This window comes from Parasteatoda tepidariorum, chromosome 8 (assembly GCF_982258835.1).
Source record: "Parasteatoda tepidariorum strain Cologne lab strain chromosome 8, Ptep-v5.0, whole genome shotgun sequence".
In the NCBI taxonomy this organism is placed as follows: Eukaryota; Metazoa; Arthropoda; class Arachnida; order Araneae; family Theridiidae; genus Parasteatoda; species Parasteatoda tepidariorum.
The window spans coordinates 28,809,520-28,833,575 of record NC_141762.1 but is presented as its reverse complement, the minus strand read 5'-3'; the positions used below and the strand labels follow the sequence as shown (position 1 = coordinate 28,833,575).

The following is a 24,056-nucleotide window of genomic DNA, read 5'->3' as shown; positions in this document are numbered from 1 at the left end:
GTTTTCATTGCCCTAATTTTTTTCTCAAGTACGAAAGTTATCAAAAAAAAAAAAAAAATGTTTTCTTCTTCCATTTTATGGATTCAAAATAAACTATTTCAAATGCACATTTCTGTATTCTAAAATCTCCTTATATTAATAACTTGCAATTATGTTAAATATTACGATATTTATTTAACTAAATTTATGACCTGCCCTAAAATTCCAAAAGTAAATAAATTCCTCTAGGTAAAATAAAGGCATATTAAAAAAAAGGTATTCAGGGTAACAAATAATCAATTCTGTTTTGTGTGCCACTAGATTATCGAAAAAGCCAGGAATTTTATTCAAATATCCAAAAATTTGAGAAAAGGATAGAATATCGGTTGAGGTACCTATAAGTCCACTTTTTTTTTTTCCTTTCTTTTTTTCCAAAAGATTAAAAAATGGTACAAATACTGAAAAAAATTTGTGGTGTTAATATTTTAATTTATTTATAGCAGGGCTTCAAATAGCTTCCCTTTTCCCATAGCCACCAAGAAATAAGGCCGTTAAGATCAACAAGATCTTTTAGTGACATCACAAGCAGTAGTTTTTAACAAAGTAGCCACCAATTTTAAATCTTTGCCATTGAACAATGAACAACAATTGTAAAGGGTAATTATAAAAATGGGTGTAAAGTTTTGGTTTATACAAATTCCCCAAAAATGAGTTTATGCAAAAATAAATTCAATTAAGCGTAACATTTATCAAGTAGCAGCTATAGTTTGTCTGTTGTAAGAATTCTCCTCACCACAAAGTCTAAGACTGTCTGCTGCTATAGAAACAAGAATAGCACATTTCAAAGAGGGGAGCTTGGATGATTAGATAGGAAGTTTTCCAGATTGTCTGACTCATTTGTCAGTAAGAGACTTATTTAATCTGATTTAAGGACTTTTTAATTTTGCAATAGTTTCATGGTTGGACATTTTAATGATTTAAGTTTGAAAAAAAGTCTTGTTAATTTTTTTCTTATCAGAAGTAAAATTTACTGAATTTTATCCCTTTCATTTTGAAATGTTCACTGCAGAAAAAGGTGCAGTTCTTCCATTTTTTTTTTCTCCCTTTTCTAAAAGTTAACAATTGAAGGTTAAAAATAAACGAAACAAAAACGTAAGATTGTTGAATAAATTCCGGTCCTAATTAAAAATATTCATTCTGAATATATCAAACACTCTTCATTTTTAACAACATGATAGGATATTCTAATGATTTGAGTTTGGTTTGATATTCTAACGATTATTCTAATGATTTAAGTTTGGTTATAAAAGTGATAATTAAACTGGCATCATTTGCTTTATCTTGATTTTTCAACTAATGCTCAGTTTGATCATAAACCACAAATTTTTTATGCATTAGATAGTACACACACCATTTATTTATTTAAATTAATAACAGTAAAACCTTACAATTTAGAAGTTCTCCAAATTTTACATTGCAATTTTGGCTAGTAAATTGATTCTGATTTGTGTGTATTTTAGAAACAAGATGATGGATATGACCAGTATTATGGTGTAACATCTAGTACAGGTAGCTCCACAAATGCTTCTGGTGACAACTCACAAAGTAAGTTTTTTTTAATCTTTATTGCTTGCGAATTTTTATCTTGATTTGTTATGTGATAGGTGAGTAGCTTTGACCCTAAGCGCCAATGACCGTCGCAATCTATTTTAAAAATATTTTCTTTGAACATTTTAAATGTGCGATAGCGAAAAAGAAAATAAAACGCTGAAATTTAATTTGATAATGTAATGAAATGCTGCTTGACTAGTTTTATGGTACTCTGAATTATAAAGAAATTATTTTAATACAATGTGAAGTATACTTATTCATGAACGCTCAAGTCTAATGCTATAGGGTTGGAAATTTATGATTGTCCATTGATCACAGGCCTCTGAAATTTGACTCAAACCACCATAAAATAATTCTAAGTGGTCTCTTAAACCAGCAGTCAATGTAACGGGATGGTATACTATTTTTAAAAAAAATTATTACGTAATAGCATATTTTATCATAACTGTGACATTACTCATCTTCTGATTTTTAATTTAAATTCACTTTATAAACTTTTTTTTTTTTTAAAAAAAAGGTCTAATAAAGATATGTAAATTGACCAGTGTAAATGTGTATGTACTAGAAATTTTTCGAATTGCTGGTTTTTTCAAGCATTCAAGTTAAACTCCAGTTTAGGTTAAGGCTTTCTCAATTTATGCCCTCCATCCAAAGAAGTATGACACTATACTTTGCCAATTATCAACTAAAACTATTCATATCCCGGCCGACTAATACTGTACAATTTTATCACATTAACAATGTTTGGTTATCGACATTTATTGTAATGTGAAATTTATTTTATTTTTTAATATGACTATAATATATTTTATGTTTGAATATAAAATGTATCGTATTTGTCTTCAGTGTTATTCCTGAAACTATTATTTAACTTTTAGATCCTAGCATGGAGTCATCAGTACCAAACCAAGTTAGTAGCATTTGCTTTATTAAACAAAATAAGTTAATGTAATATATTTTCTCATTTAATTATAAATTAATATCTTACAGGCACAGATGGCTAGTCTTGGGACAATCATCGTTAATGGTGTTTCATATTACAAATATCCATTACCTGATATATCGACTTATCAGTACGATGAGTCATCTGGCTACTACTATGATTCAGCAACTGGTCTTTATTATGATGCAAATTCGCAGTACTATTATAATTCTGAAACTCAATCATACCTTTATTGGTCTGGTGATCACCAAACTTATTTACCTGTTACTTCTTCAGAAACGACAATAACCTCGCCTCCTACTTCTGCTACTGCTCAAGGTTTTTTTTTTTTTTTTTTTTTAATTATTATTCATTTTTATTGTCCTTTTACTGAAATATATGTAGTTGTTTATAATAATTGCATCAAGAAAATGCAAAGAGCTTTTAGTCTTAAAAACTGGGAAGCGCTAGCAGGAAAAAGGTTAACCTAGAAAAAACTTCTTGAGAAGGCAAAGGCCCACCCTGGTCTGTCAAGTCATTGATGATAATGATGATCTAATTGCAATTGTTTAACATTTTGTCCATACTCGTTTACTTTATGATTAAAAATTCTTTTCCATAACGCAATTTTAAATTTTTTATTAATTTGAAATTGTTATGTTGAATTGTAATTGATTCATTACATTTAATTAAAAATCTTAAATAAACTGAAAAAATAGCCACCAACACTTCTATATTTTTTTCAGTTTCTTAAGTATTAATTATTTCTTAAAATTGAGAAAGTTCCTTAAAAAATTTCAATCAAAACATTTATTATTCATCTTAGTTTTTGCTCAGGAATTTTAGTTAATGGAATATACTATTAAAAAATGAAGTGTATCATTTAGAATCAGTAATTTTAAACTTTTAATTCAAAAATAATTTCTTTTCCACTGTCCTAAAACTGTTTAACTAAAATGTTTGCTAAACGTTGTTTCTCAACCATTATAAATATTTTTTATACAATTTATTCTGCTTAAAAAAAAATTATGGGTAAAGGCAGAATTTATTCTAAACTGATAAGTTATTATCTTAGAATTTTTTGTGTTATTTAGAATTTTCTGTGCCGCATTCATGTCTTGTGCTTTGTTTACAGCTAATTCAAACAGCACAAGTGGAGAAAATGAGGAAGAAAAAAACAAAAATAAGAAGGAAGAAAAACTTGATAAAGTAAAAATAGCCAAGAAAATAGCAAAGGTATGTTTAATTAAGTATAACTGCACATTTTTTCAATCTTGGTCAACTTAACACTTTTATTTTTAAACTTATTCAATCATTTTATGAAAACTTTGTGTATAGAACGAGCAGTTTTTTTTTTTTTACAAATTTAATTTAAGGTGGCAGTTATAGTTATTTAAAATAATTATAATTAAGATTAAATATAAACTCTCGCTTAATACATTTTTTATTTAACAGTTTTTCAAAGGGAAAATAATAATTTAAAGCTATTAAAATTATTATTGGCTTTTTTGCCAAGATTAAAGTACTCCGCAACTTACTGCAATTTTGTAAGGTGCAATAATATTTGTTTGGAAAACAGCTACTCAGATACCCATGATTTAAAACGCTATAGTACGTTACATTTTGCATAGATAATTGCAATTAAAATTTTCAATTTCATCGCTTGTATAGTGTTTTCTAATTATGTTTTTAATGGTTATTGATTTGTAAAATTTTGGTCTCTCATTAAGAATTTTATAATTAAATAAAGAATGTGGATCAAAACGTGGCATGTTAGCTAGCTTATCATTCTAACTTACTGTAGTTTTTCTAATTTTTATTTTAGAAGTAGCTAGTGAATTAGATATCTATGATGTTGAATGCAAGAGTACATCATTTAGGGTCGAATTTCATATGAATAATTACAATTAAAGTTCAATTTCATTATGTGTATAGTATTTTTATGTTTGCGTCTTTATGGTTATTGATTTGTAAAACTTTGGATTCGCATTGTGAATTCTGAAATGCAATTAAAATAAAGAGTGTAAGTGAAATACCTGGCATGTCAGGCCTACTACCATAGGTGCATTAGTTTTGCTTACTGACTGATCTTGTTGTATGGGCTATAGTTTGGAGACCTGCACCATAAACTATTATGCAAATACTAAAGAATTATCATCATTAAGTGATAATGAAAGATGCACAAATGTGTTTGCACCTATTTCTTCATTTTAGAAGAAATTAAACTACAAAATTTAAATGCATAGACATGAAAATAAATTTTATCTTACTAGAATATTAAAATGGGTCACAATATCCAGAATTAGAAGAATTCTTAAATTTCTTTTCACATATTTTTAATAAAATATAAAAAATCAAATTTTATATAAGCTTAATTTAGCACCCAAAAAAATTTAGTCATATGCTAGGAATTCCTGTAAAAACATTTTAATTTCATCAATTTAAGCAAAGTATTCAAACAAACCTTCATCTATTCAAACATTTAATTTAAACAAAGTGACATATTTGAACAATTACTTTTCTGTTCACACGAAAATTTCTCATTCGATTCGTATTAAATATATATATATATTTTTTAGGATATGGAAAAATGGGCCAAGACATTAAATCAGAAAAAAGAAAATGCTAAACTTGGCATTGTTGCTAGTCCTCCCATTGTAATTGCTCCCAGCATTGTTATGAATAATGACTTATCCAGGCATTCTGCAACAGCAGATGCTGGTTTTGCTATCCTTGAAAAACGCACATCTTTAGCAGAAAGGAGTGCATTGATGGCCGAACGGGAAAACAAGATTACCACTGTTACAGGTATGAGGATTTTTTGCTTGAAATAAAGATTTTTTGAATAAACATTTTATTCTTTAAAATATTAATGCTGTTTGTTTTTTTTTTTTTTTTTTTTTTTTTTTCTAATTCAATATGCAAAAATACATACCATATACCCTGGCGTGTATAAGTCAACTTTTCAAGCTTCTAAAATTTTTCAAAATATAAGGGGTTGGCCTATACACCAGTAATAAAGCCAGACATTGGTTAATTGTGAAATATAGATGCATTATACGCAATGAGAAATATGAATAGCTCTGTATCAATTCACGACTTTCAAAAACAATTTTTATATATTTATAAACAATTTTTTTTTAATCTTATTTTCTTTACATGTAAAGGTTTTTTTCTTTCTTTCTTTTTAAAGCAATGATTTAAGTAACCTTGAGGGGGAGGAGAAATTCTTTTAAAAACATACCATAAAGCTACGATTCTAACGAATCTAGAACATTGTCTATGGCTGATTCAACAATGTTGGCAGTGTTGTCATTTGAATCCATTCTGTAATGGATTCTACCTAAGTTTCATTTACTGAGTCCCACAAAAAATCAGTTTCAACCCCCGATATAAAGCAGAATTCTATAGTTCAAATTCGCGAGCACTCTGCAGTGGTATTGAAAAATGGCCTTCAATAGCAGAACAAATAATCCACAGGATTCATTATTTCAGGCTTTTTGGGCATTTTATGAAAAAGAACATGCAAGAGACATACAATGTAAAGCGACTAAATGTAACAGATAGCAATTAAAAAATTGTCCCTCCCGATTGCTACTTTTTATGACCATAATGTGCTTCTTGTTGAATATTTAAAAATATGCTGAAAATTTCTTTATTTCAAGCTTGTTTCTGAAAATATTTCTTCAGGCTAGAAATTAACTTTGTAATGTTCTCCGAGATTTGAAAAATGCTTCAAAAGTTATGCTTTACATAATTAATATCAACTGTTTATTAATAGCTTCGATTTTTGAAAAAGTGCCCATTTTTAAAAATGCTACCTCTGGTCAGTAGTAAAATTTCTTAAATTTGACCTATATCGCAATCATTATTTTCCCCATATCCAGTAACAAATCTTGTTGTGGAGTTTTTTAATTTCACAATTATTGATTCAGCTGATTATGGAAAGATCGAATCCGATCAACAATGCAGTAATCATATCATAGAATTATTATTGGAAATGTTGATTTGAGGTTTCATTCACAACGTTACTTTTGTACAAAATACATTAAGTGTTATGGTTACTGTTTTTGTTTTAAAATTATTGGAACAATTCTTTAAAAATATTTGACTAAGGAAGTCAAGTCTTGAACTTGATAACAAGTTTAGATAAATTTTGTTTTGAAGGACTATTAACTAATTGATTTTAGTATTTTTTAAATGCATTAAATAAAACAATTTTATTAATTAAAAAAAAATTATGTGTATCTCAAACTATTGAGTTTTTTTTTTATGCTTCATAAGTTCTACTGGAAACTGTTAAAGCTTTCTATTCTCAACGCAGTAATTTTAAAATTAAAAATAGTATATTTTATAATTGTTTTGCAAATAATTTGCATCCCCCCCCCCTTCAAAGTTGAGAAAATTAATATTTTTTTCAGTCAGTTAGTCTTTTTCAAAAGTCGTTTGGAATATGTCTACTGCCCATTTAGGTAACCCTTATAACTTTTAAAGTGAGATTCAATTAGACGGGAAATGATTAAAAAATGTTATTACGTTGTTGAAATGCCATTTTCATTCAATAACATACCGTAAGTTTGACCCTGTTTTAACTTGAAAGTAAACTTGAAGGGGACTGACATTTCTTTAAAAAAAATTGATACGATTTTCGAACAGGAGAAGTATTGATAAATTTATTGCAAATAAAGTTACGTAAATTATGGATTATGAAGGTCGACTTATGATAAAAATTTAGCTCTCCATGTCTCAAATTCAAGGTGTTTTACATTTATTGTGTGCTAACAACAAAAGAAGTAATGGTTTAACTAATTTAATAGAAGAAGTAATGGTAAGCATTTTTTCGAACTCAAACGACTGAATTATTAAAGAATGGTTGTTGTAATAAAAGTTCTTACTGACTGTAATTTATAAGAAGGCTGGTAAATAAATTATCGTTGTATTTATGCTTTTTCTTTTTGTCATTATGTAGCTCCCAAGACTGCTCTTGTTTCTTATGGAGATGACAGCGATTCCGATACTGAGACTGATACAACCCCTGTAGATATTAAGAAGCCCATCAATAATAAAGTAGATGAATCCAAATTTATAGATTTATCGAAAATGGCATGTTTACTATGCAAACGACAATTTCCTAATAAAGATGTGCTTACAAAACATACGCAGTTATCAGATTTACATAAGGTAGGTTTTAATTTAATTTTTTTGTATTAAATCCATTGATAATTGTTTATTATTCTACCGCTTTGCTGAGATTTGATATGTCATGCCTAAAGTTATTGTTTTGCTATGCAAGTTACAGAGTAAGATGGAAAATAATTTATTGTTAACTATTTGTGCACATTATCCCAATGTATCTGCAGGCACAAAATATTCCTTGATAATAGCATAAACATTAAAAATGTTGAATTATGTTTACCAACCAAGGGTCTGTCTATGGCAAATTTACTACGTTTAGCATTGCCTTCACAAATTCAACTTAAGGAAAAAGGGTACTTTCATAAAAATACTTTGAAAAAGGCAAGCTCTACGATCCCCCCTCTCTGCTTCTTAATTTTTTTTTTTTTTTTGTGTTCCCATAAAAACGATAAAACCCAGGTTAATTAGGCTTTTCGATTTACAATTGAACTTTTCCCGTGGATTGCTCTTATGGCCCACATGGTTTGTAAGAAAAGCACTTTTCCTCCCCATGCTGGGATTCCAAAACGCTATGCGAGAAAAGGAGCGTCAGCTACTCCGTTCTTTAATTGAAGTGAAAGAAAAAGCTCTAGTACCATGCACCTGTTCTTGTTGCAATCTATGGGGGGGGGGGCTTTTCCGAGTAAAATTTCTCTTCTACGAATAGGTAGCACGTGTTTGGTCAGTTAGTGCTGCCGTCAGGCTTACTGTAGGAAGCTCTCGTGGTCTTCCTCTCCATGTAACGCAAATGTTGGTTAGTTCCTTCAAAGACTTCCACGAAGGCAAATTTCTCCCAATACTTGATCCAGGAGTTCCCATGTCTTCTAGATTGGGTTCAAAATTACAAGGCTACGGAGTTGAACATTAGTAGTCGTAATCCCAAAAATTGGGTCGGCTGTTGAACGATGGTTATAAAATCAAATATTAAAAAGTTAGTGCGGTGTGGTAAGCCTAACCTGTCGCTTACGTCGTATTAAAGCAATATATATGTATTTTTAATGTTAAGGCTGTCCCTATGTAAACTTTCGAGGAAGTCAAAATTCGAACTATTATTTTAAACATTATTCTGAATTGATTCTAATAGACCTTTATTTTTTTTATGAAACACTTTTTTTTTTTCTCTATGAAACTTTTCTGTATGACCCAGTAGAAAATGTTCTCATAATGATAATAACTTTTAGTGCTAGTACTGTTAAATGTATGTTTTTATTAAATTGAAGTTGGAATTTAACTATGGAGAATGATTTTTATGGATTTTTAAATTTAGATACAATTTTAAGCCCAAAATTTTACAATAACAAAATTGTTTTTGAACATATGGAAAATATATATATATAAATTTACCAGTCATAAGTGATTTTTATTTGTAGTGACAATTTTTGAAGATATTTTCTTATTTTACCATATTTTTTGTTGGAATTTTTAATTTTCACAAATTATGTCTAAATTTTTACCTTGACTAACCTATTACCTTGACTAACATTGCTCAAACTGTCAAATAAGAACAGTGCCTCTTGCTCTTTTATTCTTTGAAATCTGAAGACAAAGAGACTGAATATGCAATAGCAACACCAAATGAGTCGCAACATTAAAAGTTTTTCAAATTGAAAAGTATTATAGACCTTTAGATCTTACTGTCCCATTTAAATGCATTTCTGGTTGGAACAGTAATAACCAAATTATAGTTTTTGGCAAATAAACAAAAAACTGTTTCATTTCCTTAATTAAACTATCCATAAATAAGTTATAAAATAAATTTTACTTGCTAACAACTTCTTAGAAGAAAATTAAAGAACAGTAATTGCATTCAATAAAATCACCCACAGATTTTTAAAGACAAAAAAGAAACTTATTTACTTTTTAGAGTGAATATTTTGTATAAAATTTAATATTAGGGTGGCCACAGGACAAGGAAAATAAAATACCCAAAAACATCAGGGAAGATAAATTAATTTGAGATTCAATATTTTTCCGTAAAAATTGTTTATTTTTTAAATTATTCTCAGTATGTGTTTTGTTATATATTTTATTAAGTCTAAAGCATTACTAAAATTTAATAATGTACATGCCACCAATTTCAATAAAGTCATTCTGTGAAATTTTTTGATTGCTTGTGACCGCCTAGATTTTGCAAATGTATTTTGTGTGTACTTTTAGATAGTTATTATTTTCTATATTTAACTTTTCTTTTTGAATAATTTTGAACATTTTTTTTTCTTCCAGAAAAACCTTGCAAAAATCCTTGGCAGCACGTAAGTTTCTTCTTATTTTTTTTCTTAGCAAAATATTGAATTTTAGATTAATTTTTTCAAGTTAATAAAACATTTTTAAATGTTTCTTGTGCGAAAATAGAAATTTCAGGCTGTGGCTGCAATAATCGATGCCAGAAAACAAAATAATACTAATATTTAGGAGTTCATATATTTAGAGATTTTATTCTGAGGCCTCAATTGTTCTATATTTCTTGTATTTTTGAAGAAGAAAAAAACGCCATAAAATTTCCTTGACTTTAAAAAAAATCAGTATTTTGTCCTACATGTTTTCTTTGAATGACGTTTTAAATTTCAGAATTTTTAGGACTCATTTAAATATTAACATAATTAATTATTATTTTCAAACTTGATTTTTATTAATATTTGATTTTTACTGAAAGCTTAGTGTTCAAAACATCAAAGTTTGAATTGGTTACACCTTTTCAGTTAATACCATAGTCTATTTCCATAAAAAAAAAAAAAAAAAGGCTATAAATAAAATATATTTGACTCAAATAAGTTATTCAACCGTGATTTTTTTTAATTTTTTGTACTAATTGTTCGTTTTTTTTATGTTCAAAATTTAAGATGTTGAATTGACTACTTCTTTTCGATTGACTTCTGCTTTTTTAAGTGTACAAACGCAGAAATAATCTGTTTATACCATAATTACATAAAATCGTACATTTACAGTCGGACCGCTATTTAATGAATTCGCTAAATCCCGATAATAAGTTAGTTATATAGAAAATTCGTTAAATAGAAAATCACCTTTTAAAATACTTGAACACCAGAAAACAGGTATCATACATAAATTTATAAACACTAGGCATAATTAAAATAGCAATTGATACACCTTTATCTTGTAAACTAGTATCTACTATTTGTTTTATAAATCTTAACCATAAAAGAAATTTGCATGAAAAGCAAGAATATAGCAAAACATTATCCAGTGTTACACTATTACGCTACATACATTTTCAACTTATAAAAAAGCTAAATTAATGTATAAACTTATAGCTGCATTTATTATAAAAGTAATTTTAAACATACATCACCACATTTGTAAAAAATATTTCCAACCAAACATTGAATTTGTGTTGCATTTCATTTCAGGTGACCCATCTGAGTCATTAGAGTTCAGAAAACAATTGGAGATTTTTAAAACATGCAAATTTGTAAATCTAAACTGTATATTTTTTGTAAATATTTTATCCTTGCTTTAGAAATGAAACTTCCAATCATTCTGATCATTTTGTATTCTTCAATTTTAAAAAGAAACTGAGACTATAAATTCTTCCAACTTGTTTTATGTTACTTTCCTGTAAGAAATTTCTTCCTTCATGTAAAAAAGAAATCTTATTTCATGTTTACTAACTATTGATGCTTCCATTTTTCCATTTGTTTGTAAATAAAATTGTTGATAATAATGTTATAACTTATGCTTGCATATTTTTTAAGTAATAGAAAAGTAATGTTTCTTATTGAAAAAGATTGCTAATTTACTGAGTACCCTAAAAATGAAAAAATGGTTTAGTAGCTTCTGCTTGCAAAACGATTTTTTTCTCCCCTTGCCGAAATTTCTCTAGAGATGGCATGGTTGATCAAAACTTAAAAGCTATGTTTACTGCTGTATATCAAACCATCTATATATATATACAGTAGAGCGCCGATTATCCAAACTGCTGGGGACCGAACGTTGTTCGGATAATGGAGAGTTGCTTAAAATTTAGTTTAAATGATTATTATTTATGTGCTAACTTCCCTTCACAGTTTCTCTGGGCTTAGAACCAGGGTTGGCAAGGTTTAGGACAGAATGGATTAATCCACGGTTTAAACCGTCCTGTCCAAAACCCCTTTGTCCAAAACTGTCTTTAACTGTCCAAAACCCTTTTACTCAAATTATGTCACAATTTTATCTGAACAATGTTTAAGAGGTAAAATTAACATATTGATAATTAAATATACTAGAGAATATTTGTTTTTAAAAGTATAATGTTTCATTAATATTGTTTGACTCTTCAATTTAAACAAAGGAAGATTAATCAGTAATCAAGTTCAGTTGGTCCTCTCATTCAATAGTACATAATTGAAGTTTAGCCTAGCCATACAGGTTAAAATATTAGGGACTAAGTGCTTGGTTCATCATAAACAGGTTTATTTATCTATAGTACTATTCAAGAATACTTTTATTTCATTCATGTTCAATTCTTTTAGCATAGTGGTGATACATCACCAGTGTCAGTAACTGAAACTGATGTTATGCCCTTCAAAACTGTTAATACATTTTTCAGTTATTTTGTATTTTCAATTTAAACTAATATATTTATATTTAAAAACAATTTTTTTAAAAAAATAGATGTCTTTTTTATCATCCTGTGATGCAGAAATTATAAAATTTTTTGAAAAAAATATTGTGAAAAATAAAGGGTTAATTTTTGAACAAATTTAGTATTTTTTTTTTTTTTTTTTTTAAGAAAAATTATTATTTTTTAATATTGCCATATTTATCCTTATGCAAAAATATTATTTATCAGTATTAAAAGCATATTTATATTTAAAGGATTAGGTATTCACTTTTGTTCAATGAATTGTGGAGCTTCAAAAATTATAAACCTTTTCCTATTATATTACGTATATTATTTTCTTTTAATAAGTTATTGTATAACCTGGCATCTTTTCATCCGGAAGATCTACTGATTCAGAAACTTCAGCTTCGTTTGTTTTTCTGTTAAGAATTTTATTTAAGATTCCAAGCAGCGTAATCATTAACCATAAGTGACAATTATCCATTCCCCAATTGTAGAACTTCAGCACTTATCTATTCATGAACTCCTTCTGCATCCCAACTATTGTAGGCTGTCGAAATGAAGCTCGTATTCTTGGAAGATAATTCATAGTTGAAGAGGGCTAACGGGTTATGTAGGTTTAACTGTATAAGAGTACATGTATGTATATGTATGGCTACTATAAGAAAACTGCTAAAAAAGGTTGTAAATTAAATATGGTCTTCAAATGTAGTGGATAATATTTATTCTTCGAAATGTAGAAAAATTGCCGATAAGTTAAAAAATATTCTAAACTTTAAAAGAAAGAAAAGAATTCGGACATAGTTCGGATAATCGGCGCTCTACTGTATATATATATATATATTATGTCGTTGCCGAGTGGAAGGATTAAAACAGGTCTTAGGTCGGAAGGAGGGTACAAAATTTATTTATTAATTATTAAGACAGAGCAGTCATGAGAATGTGTAAGAGTGCAAACGAAAAGTTGCGCTCCTTGGTTATATGTCAGGGAAAATCTTGCAAAATAAAATCTGTGAAAAGTCTTAATTTAGGGAAAGAGGGAAATCTTAGTAGATGTTATTGGTTTATGAAATAGATCGAGCGTTTCCCACAGAGAGCAAAGGGAAAAATGTCCTGCTTTTAATTAAATGCATACTTGAGCCAAAAATAGATTTAAGAACAGGATGTAGCTTTTAAAAGTGTGAGAAAGTATTTCGATTAGGATAACACAAAAAGATTAATAGAAGCTTTTTATGTTGCATATATATATATTCTCTTAAAAGGTGAGAAAGTCCACACTTCTTTGCGTTGGCAACAAAGAATTTAACAAACTTATGCTTTAACAAACATGTTTACAAACTTATGAATGAAAATTCTTTTCTCACATGAAGAAAAAGCTGCAACAAACAGAGTTATAAGTTGAAAAGAATTGAAAGGTTAAAAGTGAATTATTCATATCAACTAAATGTCATATTTTGTTTTGGTTATATTGTTATTCATTCACACATGAGTATTAGTCATATTGTTATGATTTTCAAGTATAATTAATAAAAAAAAACATTGATAGCAGTTATGAAAGACTTAAAATAATGCATAGACGTGCCATCTTACATGTTTTTTTTAAAAAAAACCTGTTTCTGTCAGTATTTCTATTGCATGTCAATTTTAAAAAAAAAATATTTCAATAATTTATTGACTGAATACATTAATTTTTTTAGAGGGAAACTTGTTTAAAATTAAAAATTCAAACTAGGACACATTTTAAATGAGTTTTTAGTAGCAAACCTGGTTTAACCCTTTCGCTCCGACTGTCACATATGCGTGCCAGCAAGAAACACGCCCACTTCCCCGTCGCCACACCTGCGTGCCAGAGCATTTTCTCTTTCACCCCTGGCCGTCACTCATTTGTGCCAGCGTTTCGGAATGTTTTAAAAAATATAATTTCTTCCATAAGATGGCATTGTATGTCCATATGGTTTCAGATACATGTAGATTTGACCTTCTACTCAAGATGAGAATACATACACGTGGTTTTAGGGGGAAGGAATGTTTTATGACGGCTCTTTAAATTCGCACGTGGCATTTGTTTACAGTAAGTAGGGGAGGTTTTTTTTCCCTCTACTTTTGATTTTCGGTTTAATTTTTAATGGATAGTTAGGTCTTGTATATCCCAGTTTTAAAATTTTTCATACGAAAAAAGAACTTTAAATCATGTATTTAGTTTTCAGATATGTAATGTTAAATGTTATTAAATGATAAGTACATAATGAAAATAAAATGTGTAAAATATATATTTAAACAAGAAATAACTTGAGTCAATAAAGTATGTATGTAAAGCTTATGTCATTTAAATACTCTACAGAAAAATATTAAACGACGCATTGATACTTCGGTAATTTCATGGAATTAGGCTTAACAGCGAAAAACCTTCCGGCCCTGGAGAGACACGCGCGAGAGAGACTGCCGGCCTCAGCGGTAAGCGCGCTTCCTGTTGCAAAAGGGTTAAGGCTAGTGCTGAGTACACCTAGCCTACTGAGGCTACATACTAGAGACAAGTCAGTGAGCGGGGGGTGGAGCCCACTAGTTCTAATAAAACTATTTCCTAGGTATCGTCATAATGTGATACTTCTGTACTTATAAAAGTTATTTCAGAAAACTTTGTATATAGTTTCTCAGTTTGCTGCGCCATCTATTAATCAATCTTGTAATTAATTTTGAAACTTAGGAAAATGGTTACAGTTGGATGGCAGAAAAGTAATGCGGCCAATTTCAGAATATGAAAATTTTTCCTTGATACAGAAATTTAAAATTCTTACCCAAAGACAAAATTAACAATAGAGATTGGAAATTATTTTGACTGAGAAAAGAGCAATAGAAAACTGACAAAATATTTTTGAGGTTTTAGTAAGAAGGACAGAAAGATTACCTAGTGAAAGCTCTTATTTTCCTTAAATAACTTTACTTTTGATAAACTTTTAAAAATACAAATTGAGAGTCCCTATCAGACAACATGGGTTTTAACATCAACTCCAAGAGAATTATCTGGGAATTATTTTCTTATTGCTGGAAGATTTTGTGAACCTTATAAACAATTTTAAGAAATGTACTTCAGAAAAATTAAAATTTGGTTATTAGGTTTCAATGAATAAAATTAAATAAAAAAGTATTCTAAAATCTTCCCAATAATAACGCATTCTTCTTATAATTATCTTTATAAAAAGATTGCGTTAACATGAAGGAGGTAGAATTCCTTTTACCTGTCCATATTTAAGGGGTGAAAAATGGTCCTCCCATCTTCATATTAACTTACGCAGAATTACATAAACGCAATTTGGCTTGTAACAAATTGACATTTTGGGATGATTTTTCTTTCATCTTTCACAATGAAATGCGTTTTATTGAACCTAATTCCTAAATTTGGAAGTAAAGGAACTTTTTAGATTTAAACATTTTAAAAGTACTTACAACTTTAAAATTTAGTAACTAGGTTCAATAGAATGTATTTTAATGAATGAATGAACCTGAACAAACATCTTTCTTTAATATTAATTGCAGAATAAATTAGGAAATTCCATACACATTATTCTCCGTAGTTTAACGGGATGATGGAAAAATCTCTTCTGACTAAAGGATCTTAAGGGCAGTAATTATGAAACACCTTGTTTTTCTGCACTTATAACTGTTTTAGTTTTGGTCATGTCATATTTGAATATGCGGTTAAAAATTGTTTTACTTTAACGTGTGATGTTCATTAATTTTGTACAATTAAGGTGACGAAAGAGTAGTTTTTAAAAAATTTATTTACAGAAATTAGTCGATCAATTAACTAAAATAACAAATATGAATTGTTTAAATAAATTTTTTTTATCTTTTGACCTCATATTTATCGAACTATAAGACATTTGTAAAAATCTAGCTCTACAAGACATTTTAGTGAACATAGTATCCTCTTCACTAAATCTTGGGAAGCAATATGCTATATTTCATAAGTAAGTAAGTACTATAAATTTTTATCTAGCAAGTCAGCAGAACTATACATGATACATTTTGATGTTTTGCACTTTAGTGAATTGAGCATTCTTATATTTTTTAACATTAGTTACAAATATTTTTGCTGTAAAAATTCGTACAATAGAAAAAAATTATATATCGGAGAAAAAAATCGTTCACGTAGTGTATGAGTTTCATTATCCTATTCTATACAGCCTTTTCCTACAGTTAATATGAAATTTTTACAAAATTTCGTTGTATACCGTTCAATAGAAAGTATACTATACTAATCAATATTTACTGACTTCTTTTTTTTTAATATGATCATGCTATGACTAACTACTTTCATAGACTCCATTTAGGCTCCACTAAATATCCACTCAAAATATCTTAAGACAAGTCAGATAAACTATTAATGTTACTTTTTTCATTGTTTATATTATAGTGGAAGAGGAATACCGTCTATTAAAATATTCAATGCGAATAAACTGTTAAAAACATTAATAAACTGTTAAAACATTATTAAAATTCATAGAGCTTAGAAAAGTACTTTAAAAAAAATCCTACATCATAAGCACTGTCCAATAAATTAAACGTCACATTTCTGAACCTAAACGAAGGTCTCTTTGAAAAACAATCTTGGAGATTCTGATCTGGTCATCATGCATTGACTAACAGCTCTTACAGACTCCAAAGACTCGACCGTATTCTGATAAGCGACGTGTGATGCTCCATCAATTTCATCATACAAATTGTCATCTAACAAATCAGCAGCACTGTTGATGGTGTCATTCTCGGCTATTCTGTTTGGAGAATCTATTATATGTGCCTTGATTTTTGATACTAAAACCAATAATAATGAACCACTTGCAATCAAAAACAATCCAATTACAAGAAATATTGTCCAAGAGCTTCTTGAGAATGGACGAGGATCTATTGATACTGTTATACTGCCAATGCCCAAAATAACCAGGATCATGCCGGAAACGTAGGTCGCTGTGGAAAAAGAACTTCTTGGAGATGATCTAAAAATATCTGAAATATGAAATAATTTCTGTTAAATTAAGAACAAATAAAAATTTTATTTTTCACCCAGCTTAGAATCCAAAAATTTATAAAGAGCATTTTTTTACGTAGTGGCAACACCGCTAAATTAAAGCGCAAGCGATTTTTTGAACTGACCGTTTTCTAAACGAAGTAATTAGCATTATATTAGAATACTGCCATATCCCTCATGCAGTCCAGATCTCACACCATGCTGTTCCCAGGTTGTTTTCTACATTGAAGGGAAGCTCTGTGGTGGAATATTTAATACAAATTCTGACGTTATATCAGCAATGCAGGGCTCTTAGAAACAACTACCAGAAAGTTGTTTTGAAAAGTGAGATGAATGATCAGACCGTTCCATATCATTTAAAGGGGGGATACATTACCCTACAATAACTGAATAGACACTTTCAGTTTTTCCAATTTTTTTTAAATTTCTCAAGAAATACTTCGAGGAATATTTTTATAACTTTTGAAGTGTTTAGGTCCTGCGATTTCTCATATTAATCAATATAGTTTAAAACTGTCAAAGGTTTGAGAGGACGAACTAAAAATTGTTTTTTGAACACCCTATATGAGAAAGTGTAGTGTTACTTGGGTTAATACTATATGTAATGATTACGAAACATTTTGTGCGCCCTGTTTAAATAATTATGCAAATGCAGAATTTTTTTTATATATGAAAAAAATTACTTATCTTGATGCCATTTTTGCTATAATTCTTGATTTTTATGATTATTTAATTATGGTTTGGAAAATTTTGAATAATATACAAATTTTTACATTGTTTTAAACTGTCCAATTTTGAATCACAAAATCCAAAAGTTGAGCAGAATCGCTCTAATAATTCGTAAAAAAGAAAAATTATTATTGAAAGATGTTCTAGAGCTCTACGTTTTGAGAGTCAAAACCCGTCAGAAGAAAAAAATCAGAGAATGTACGTTTCTGTCTCTGATTTCAAATATCGTCTGCACAAATTAATCAACAAATTTAAGATTTAACTTATGAACTACAAAAAATTTATATTACGTGCAGGGGCGGATCCATGAATTTTTCCTGGGTGGGGGGGGGGGTGTCATGGACTCAGATTCCCCCTCCCCCACACAATTTTTTTATAAAAAAAAAAACTGAGGTTTTTAATGCTAGTTTTCTCATTTATTTTTTTCATAATGAGCAAAACAAAAAATTCAAGTATTCAACATCTTTAAATAATAAATCTAATGCGTTTTTTAGAAACTTGGGCAAATCTGTCAATGTTGAAGTGCTCGACGCGCTTCAACATTATTAATGTTTACAATGAAACTATGACGAATTTCGTTTTAATCTTTCGGATTATGATTCTTGAAACAGTGAAAAACATAATTCGATGGAAAAAAGTCGATTTTTCCGACCTACCTAGGTGTATATGCTCCTTAAATAATTTTTAAAATATTTTATTTCTTTTGTAAACTATTAAAAAAAAAATTATTTTATTTTTTTCAATTCAATTTTTTCAATCTTACTAAATATATATATATATATCATGAAAATTTTTATCTTGATGAAAAAGTTACACTTAAAGACACTGTCGGTTCAGTGTTGAAAAATATTTTGTGTTAAAATAAAAAGTTCGTTTCCAAAACATTTTAATTCAATATTCAACACACGTTTAGTTCATTTACGTCGCACTAGAGCTGCTCAATGGGCTATTGACGACGTTCTGGGAAACATCCCTGAGGACGATCCGAGGACATGCCATCACAATTTTGATCCTATGCAGAGGGGATGGCACCCCCGCTTCGGTAGCCCGACGACCTGCACTTTACGGTAGAACAGTTTAACGAAGACCAATACCGCAAACCCTTGGTCCCTTCGCAGACTGACCGTAGCCAGTGATGCTTGACTTCGGAGATCTGCGGGGAACCGTGTCTGAACAATCAGTCCACTGCGGGACACACACGTAACAAAAAAAAAGGTGGAATCGCTGCACTCTAAGATTAAAACGGATTAAACTTTTTTGTATGTTTTCGAACACGTCAAATCATCTTCAAGCGAACTCCAAGGATTCTAAGTTAGCGAACTTGCTTAATGTGGGTTTTATTGCAAGTAAACAGGAAAAAATAATTACCTATTATCTAACATACTTTTGTTCTAACGATCGGATTTTCCCTTACTGAAAACCAAAGTTAATAATTCAAAGGCTTGCTTCGAAGTATGCTAATTAAATAGGGATAACTATTAACCAATTTACGGAAACAAACACAAAAACGTACTTTTCTGTATAACCATACCGTCTTATTCGGCAGGTTTGGTATCTTGACCATCAAAATATGGAACGGAACAGAAACAGTCGGGAATATTGGTCCCAAACAGTTTAGTCATAAGAGTGATCGAAGGTAATATTAATTTCTCTTATTGCGTATTTTGCCATATCTCTGGAGCTTTTTATACGCATCGCTCACCTATTGAAACCACTACCAATATGAAATTCATTAAACCAATGTTGACAAAATGCAAGATTTAATTTTTAATAATTATTTATCATCAGTCTACATTGATTATTAAAGGATGAAGAAAATTTATGCTTATTCAGAGAAAGTATTTTTATGTTTGAGTTCAAAATTTCATTAGTTGAATAAATCCAAATTAGTCGGCGACTTCAACACAGTCACAGATATTTTTATTTTATTCTATTCAATAGCCGTCGCTGAACAGCTGACCCAATTATTTGGGTTTACGACTACTAATGTTAACTTTAATTTTGAACCTAATCCAAAAGACAAGGAAACTCCTGGATCAAGTACTGGGAGAAATTTGCTTCCGTGGATGACTTTTTGATGGAACTAACCCGCATCGGCGTTACATGGAGAGGAAAAACACTAAAACCTCCCACAGTTACCTTGATGGCTAAGGGACTAACCCATGATCCGTCTACCACTGAGGATATTCTACGTCAGCTCTGTGGTCGGTTCAAGTCAGATGTGGAATTCGTATCGACAAACCATTGCTGGGACTCGTACTCGGTTCACCCAACACCTCCTAGAAAAGAGTAGGCCTCTGCACGGGTTACCATAAATATCCTTTAGTAGTCCAAACGTAATGACTTATTTCGTATTATCAACCACTGCGCAGCTTAGTACCCCGAACGTAATGACATCTTTCTTATTTTTCATCAACTGCGCAGTTAACTTCGTCACATCGGACTACTAATTTGATCCGTGCTGAGGCCTTCCTTATTCTAGGAGGTGTTGGTTCACCTCATTGGAAGGCGAACTCCCTATCCTCTGAGCCATTACGACTCCATAAAATAATTTGTCATTTTTAAAATAACTGATAAGTTTATGCTTTCTAAGCAACTACTTTTTATAACTAAAGATAATTCTTGAATAGCTTTATCTACATGTAGTAAAATTTGCAACTATAAGATCCTTAAAAATCATACTTTATGATGTTTAAACTTGATGCCATATTATTCTTATGTCATACTTTATAATGTTTAAGTTGATAAGATGTTGCATTTTATACAATAATACTGAAAAATAAAATAAGAGAAAAAAATATTAGAAAAAGGAAAAATTTCTGTATAGTTATCTATATTTCTATATAGCTTTTAATCAAGTAACAGAAAAAAAAAAAATATTTTCTTTTTGTGCTTTGTTTTGTTCTCTCAATCTGGCCTTTTGATTTTTATTGTAAACAAGTTTAAAGATATTTTAAAAAGAAGTATCAGTAACTGTTTGCTTTTTAAAAATATAAAACTTTAATGATAAATAATCAGTAGATGCAATAATAATCTGCAGTTGGAGAATGTTTCTGCTACCGAGTTTAGCACTAATTAATAAGCGTATTCGAAGCCAACCCTTCAAACTAACAATTAAAAATTATTTTGAATATACGTGAAAATCTGGTGGTTAAAAAAGTTTCTAGAGGGATTTTTTTTAACTGCACCTTTCATTAAAAGTTTACTTTTCTGATACAAATTCTTTCTACTACCGTCATTCATAAATAAACATTTTTAATGAATATCTAGTTCTAACTAGTTTATTTATTTTGGATTAATGTAAAAGAATAAAACAAGTTTTCTAAAACAGTTCATGTGACTCATTTGAAATTTATCCTCCTTTAAAGAACGATCAAACAAGAACAGTCTTCGTTGTGGGCCAAAGAAAAAAATCTGGATATTATTTGGAATAGCATGCCTGCCGAGAATATCTTTTAGAAAAGGCAAATGACAAACTTAAAAAAGTTTAACTTGCTCTACTTAAGCATAATAAAGGTGAATTTAAGCTCAAAAGAATAATTTAATAAAATATACTGTTTTTAATTTCAGAATTTAAATTACTTTGTTTAAAACAAAAAGTTTTTACCATTTTCAGTTTAATTTATGAATGGAGCACTGAAAAATCAACTCATAACAGTTAGAGATCAATTTACAAAAATTTTTTTTCATGGATGTTACATTTAAAAAAAATACCCGGAATCAGTTAATACTCTATAATATCAATATTTAACTAAAATTTGTTTTCGAGTTCAATAACCCAATCTTAAATAATTTTAAAACAGGGTTTCAATAATCAACGAAAGGAAAACAGTGAATATGCTTTTGTTAACAGTTTTGCACATAAATAATTTAGTGGATGATCAAACAATTCTACACGATTACTGAATTGTTCATTGAAATCGATCATTTTGAATATCAGACGAATTAAGTTACAAACCAAGATTTGTAGCTGTATTTGCTAAATTAAAAAATAAACTTAAAGCCTCTACATTCATCACCAAAATGTGATAATGTTAAATTGTCAACTTTTTTCATAAGTGACGGAATTGGGGCAGTTCAAACATTACATACGGGGATTGAATATAGTGTTTTTCTAACATGGATGAAATTTCAGTTTTTCAGAGTCTCTGTATTGATGTATGTACTTTTATAATCAAACAATTTTTGAAAGAAAGAAAAAAACGATTGGGAAGTTAAGTCGCCACTTTTTTTGTTGACTCGCCACGTGGCGCTTAGTTATTTTCAGATCTAAGGAAAGGGATTTATGATTTACTAATTTTTGCTGACAAAAGGAGAGAAGTTCGAAATCGCCAAAAATGGCTATTTTAGAATAATAATATCCGTGCTCACGTAATTTTCGAATGGCCCATTCCCAAAAAATTCAAAATAAAGAATCTTGTGGGTAAAGAAATATACCTGAACCACGCATATAATCAGTGGACAATCCTTAAGTTGGAACTATCAATTAAAGTAAAGATGTTGGATCAAAAATCCAATTCTTCGAATTGATTGTTTTAAAAATCTGCATTTGTATTCACAGAAAATGGGATGTATGGATTTGCAGGAATTTGAATATGAGAACAAAAAATTAAAATCTGGACAAATTAAGACATACGTTTTGATCAGGAATATCAGGACAATTGCAAATATGGCAATAAAATAACAGCAACATGAAAAAGTTCATATGAAATTTAATTAAAAGAAATATCTCTGATTTGGAAAGTAATGTTACATAATTTTCAAAACTTAACAACATTTTTATCGCTGACAACATAAAAAATAAATACAAAGTACTAAATGCATAGAGGTAAATTTAAATGGAAACTTACTGCAAGGCATCTTCTAAAATATTTAAATTAAAAAAAAACATTAAGATTAAAACAAACACATTAAAATCACTAATCGTGATTTATTTTATTTTATTGGTACACATATATGCGGGCTTGTGTGCTCAATTACAGAAGTATGGCTTATAAGCCTCTTAGGTAGAAAAATAGATACCACAATTTAGAGAAAATGGTTGTGGGTTCAAATCCCGCTCAGGGCATGGATATTTCTGTGTGTTCTCTGTTGCGTGGGAAATGTTGCTCGCCTCTTTGATTTAGGTTTACAGGTGCCCATCGGGTAACGTTAAATGAGAAACACTTCCTGCATCTTCCGAGGTGAAGAACGAAAGTTCAGTGCCAGTTGTAGAAAAAAAAAAAGTTGCGTCGGGATTCGAACCCTCTGTCTCCAAGACACAAAGCGCTGGGCGGGCAATTCAGGTAGGCCCCATTGAATTAGTACTTACACTAAAGATGGCCAGCGTCCTCAAAAAAATTTTAAAATTTCTTCCATATACTATAAAATTTCTAATTGAATCGCGGTGGCCCAGGGACAAACAGGTGACTCAGTTTCGGATATTAAAGTAGGATGTTTGATACAAAATCTGATCCCGGCCACAGTGTTGATGAAAAATATCCTCAGTGGCAGATTATGGATTTGAATACCCTTGCCGCCGGGTTCCGCAGTAGACTAATTGTAAAAACACGGTTCCCAGTAGAACACTGAAGTCAAGCAACATTGGCCGCTGTCAGTAAATGGGTGGGTGACCACTTCAATCAGCCTGCGTAGGGACCGAGGGTGTACGATATCGATCCTCGTTAAACTGTTCTACCGTAAAGTGCTTGACTTCGCACGCAGATCGTCGGGCTACCAAATCAGGGGAACCATCCTCTCAGCAGAGGATCAAAATTGCGATGGCATGTCTTCGTTGTTGTTGTTAATTTACGTCGCACTAGAGCTGCATAATGGGCTATTGGCAACGGTCTGGGAAACATCCCGGAGGATGATCCGAAGACATGCCATCACAATTTTGATCCTCTGCGGAGGGGATGGCACCCCAGCTTAGGTAGCCTGACGACCTGCGAGCGAAGTCGAGCACTTTACGGTAGCACAGTTTAACGATGACCAATGCCGCACACCCTCGGTCCCTACGCAGACTGATTCAATTGGTCACCCACCCGCACACTGACCGTAGCCAGTGATGCTTC

General features: G+C 30.1%; 2 protein-coding genes across 5 annotated transcripts in view; one reads left to right on the top strand and one right to left on the bottom strand.

Moving 5' to 3' along the window:
* The window catches only part of LOC107453161 (RNA-binding protein 5), a 34,680-nt gene extending 23,303 nt beyond the window's left edge, over positions 1-11,377 (top strand). For 2 of the 3 annotated variants that reach the window (XM_043040153.3, XM_043040154.3), the window contains 8 exons: positions 1,500-1,584; positions 2,469-2,500; positions 2,581-2,851; positions 3,648-3,748; positions 5,092-5,320; positions 7,482-7,693; positions 9,911-9,939; positions 11,056-11,377. In XM_043040153.3, the coding sequence (XP_042896087.2) occupies positions 1,500-1,584; positions 2,469-2,500; positions 2,581-2,851; positions 3,648-3,748; positions 5,092-5,320; positions 7,482-7,693; positions 9,911-9,939; positions 11,056-11,059 (963 nt within the window). In that variant the 3' untranslated portion in view covers positions 11,060-11,377. Of the gene's footprint in view, positions 1-1,499; positions 1,585-2,468; positions 2,501-2,580; positions 2,852-3,647; positions 3,749-5,091; positions 5,321-7,481; positions 7,694-9,910; positions 9,944-11,055 lie in introns of those variants that run through there. The other variant, XM_087150076.1, reaches the window with a different exon arrangement.
* Positions 11,378-16,009: 4,632 nt separating this feature from the next.
* LOC107453155 (uncharacterized) lies at positions 16,010-23,076 on the bottom strand. 2 transcript variants are annotated; one of them, XM_016069858.4, is made up of 2 exons: positions 22,854-23,076; positions 16,010-17,252 (listed from the first exon to the last, which is right to left on the bottom strand). In XM_016069858.4, the coding sequence occupies exons 1-2, from the start codon at positions 22,861-22,863 to the stop codon at positions 16,828-16,830; spliced, it is 435 nt and encodes a 144-aa protein (XP_015925344.1). In that variant the 5' UTR covers positions 22,864-23,076; the 3' UTR covers positions 16,010-16,827. The 2 variants fall into 2 exon arrangements, with proteins under 2 accessions (XP_015925344.1, XP_087006205.1); XM_087150079.1 differs by lacking the exon at positions 22,854-23,076 and adding an exon at positions 20,686-20,775.
* Positions 23,077-24,056: the final 980 nt, after the last annotated feature.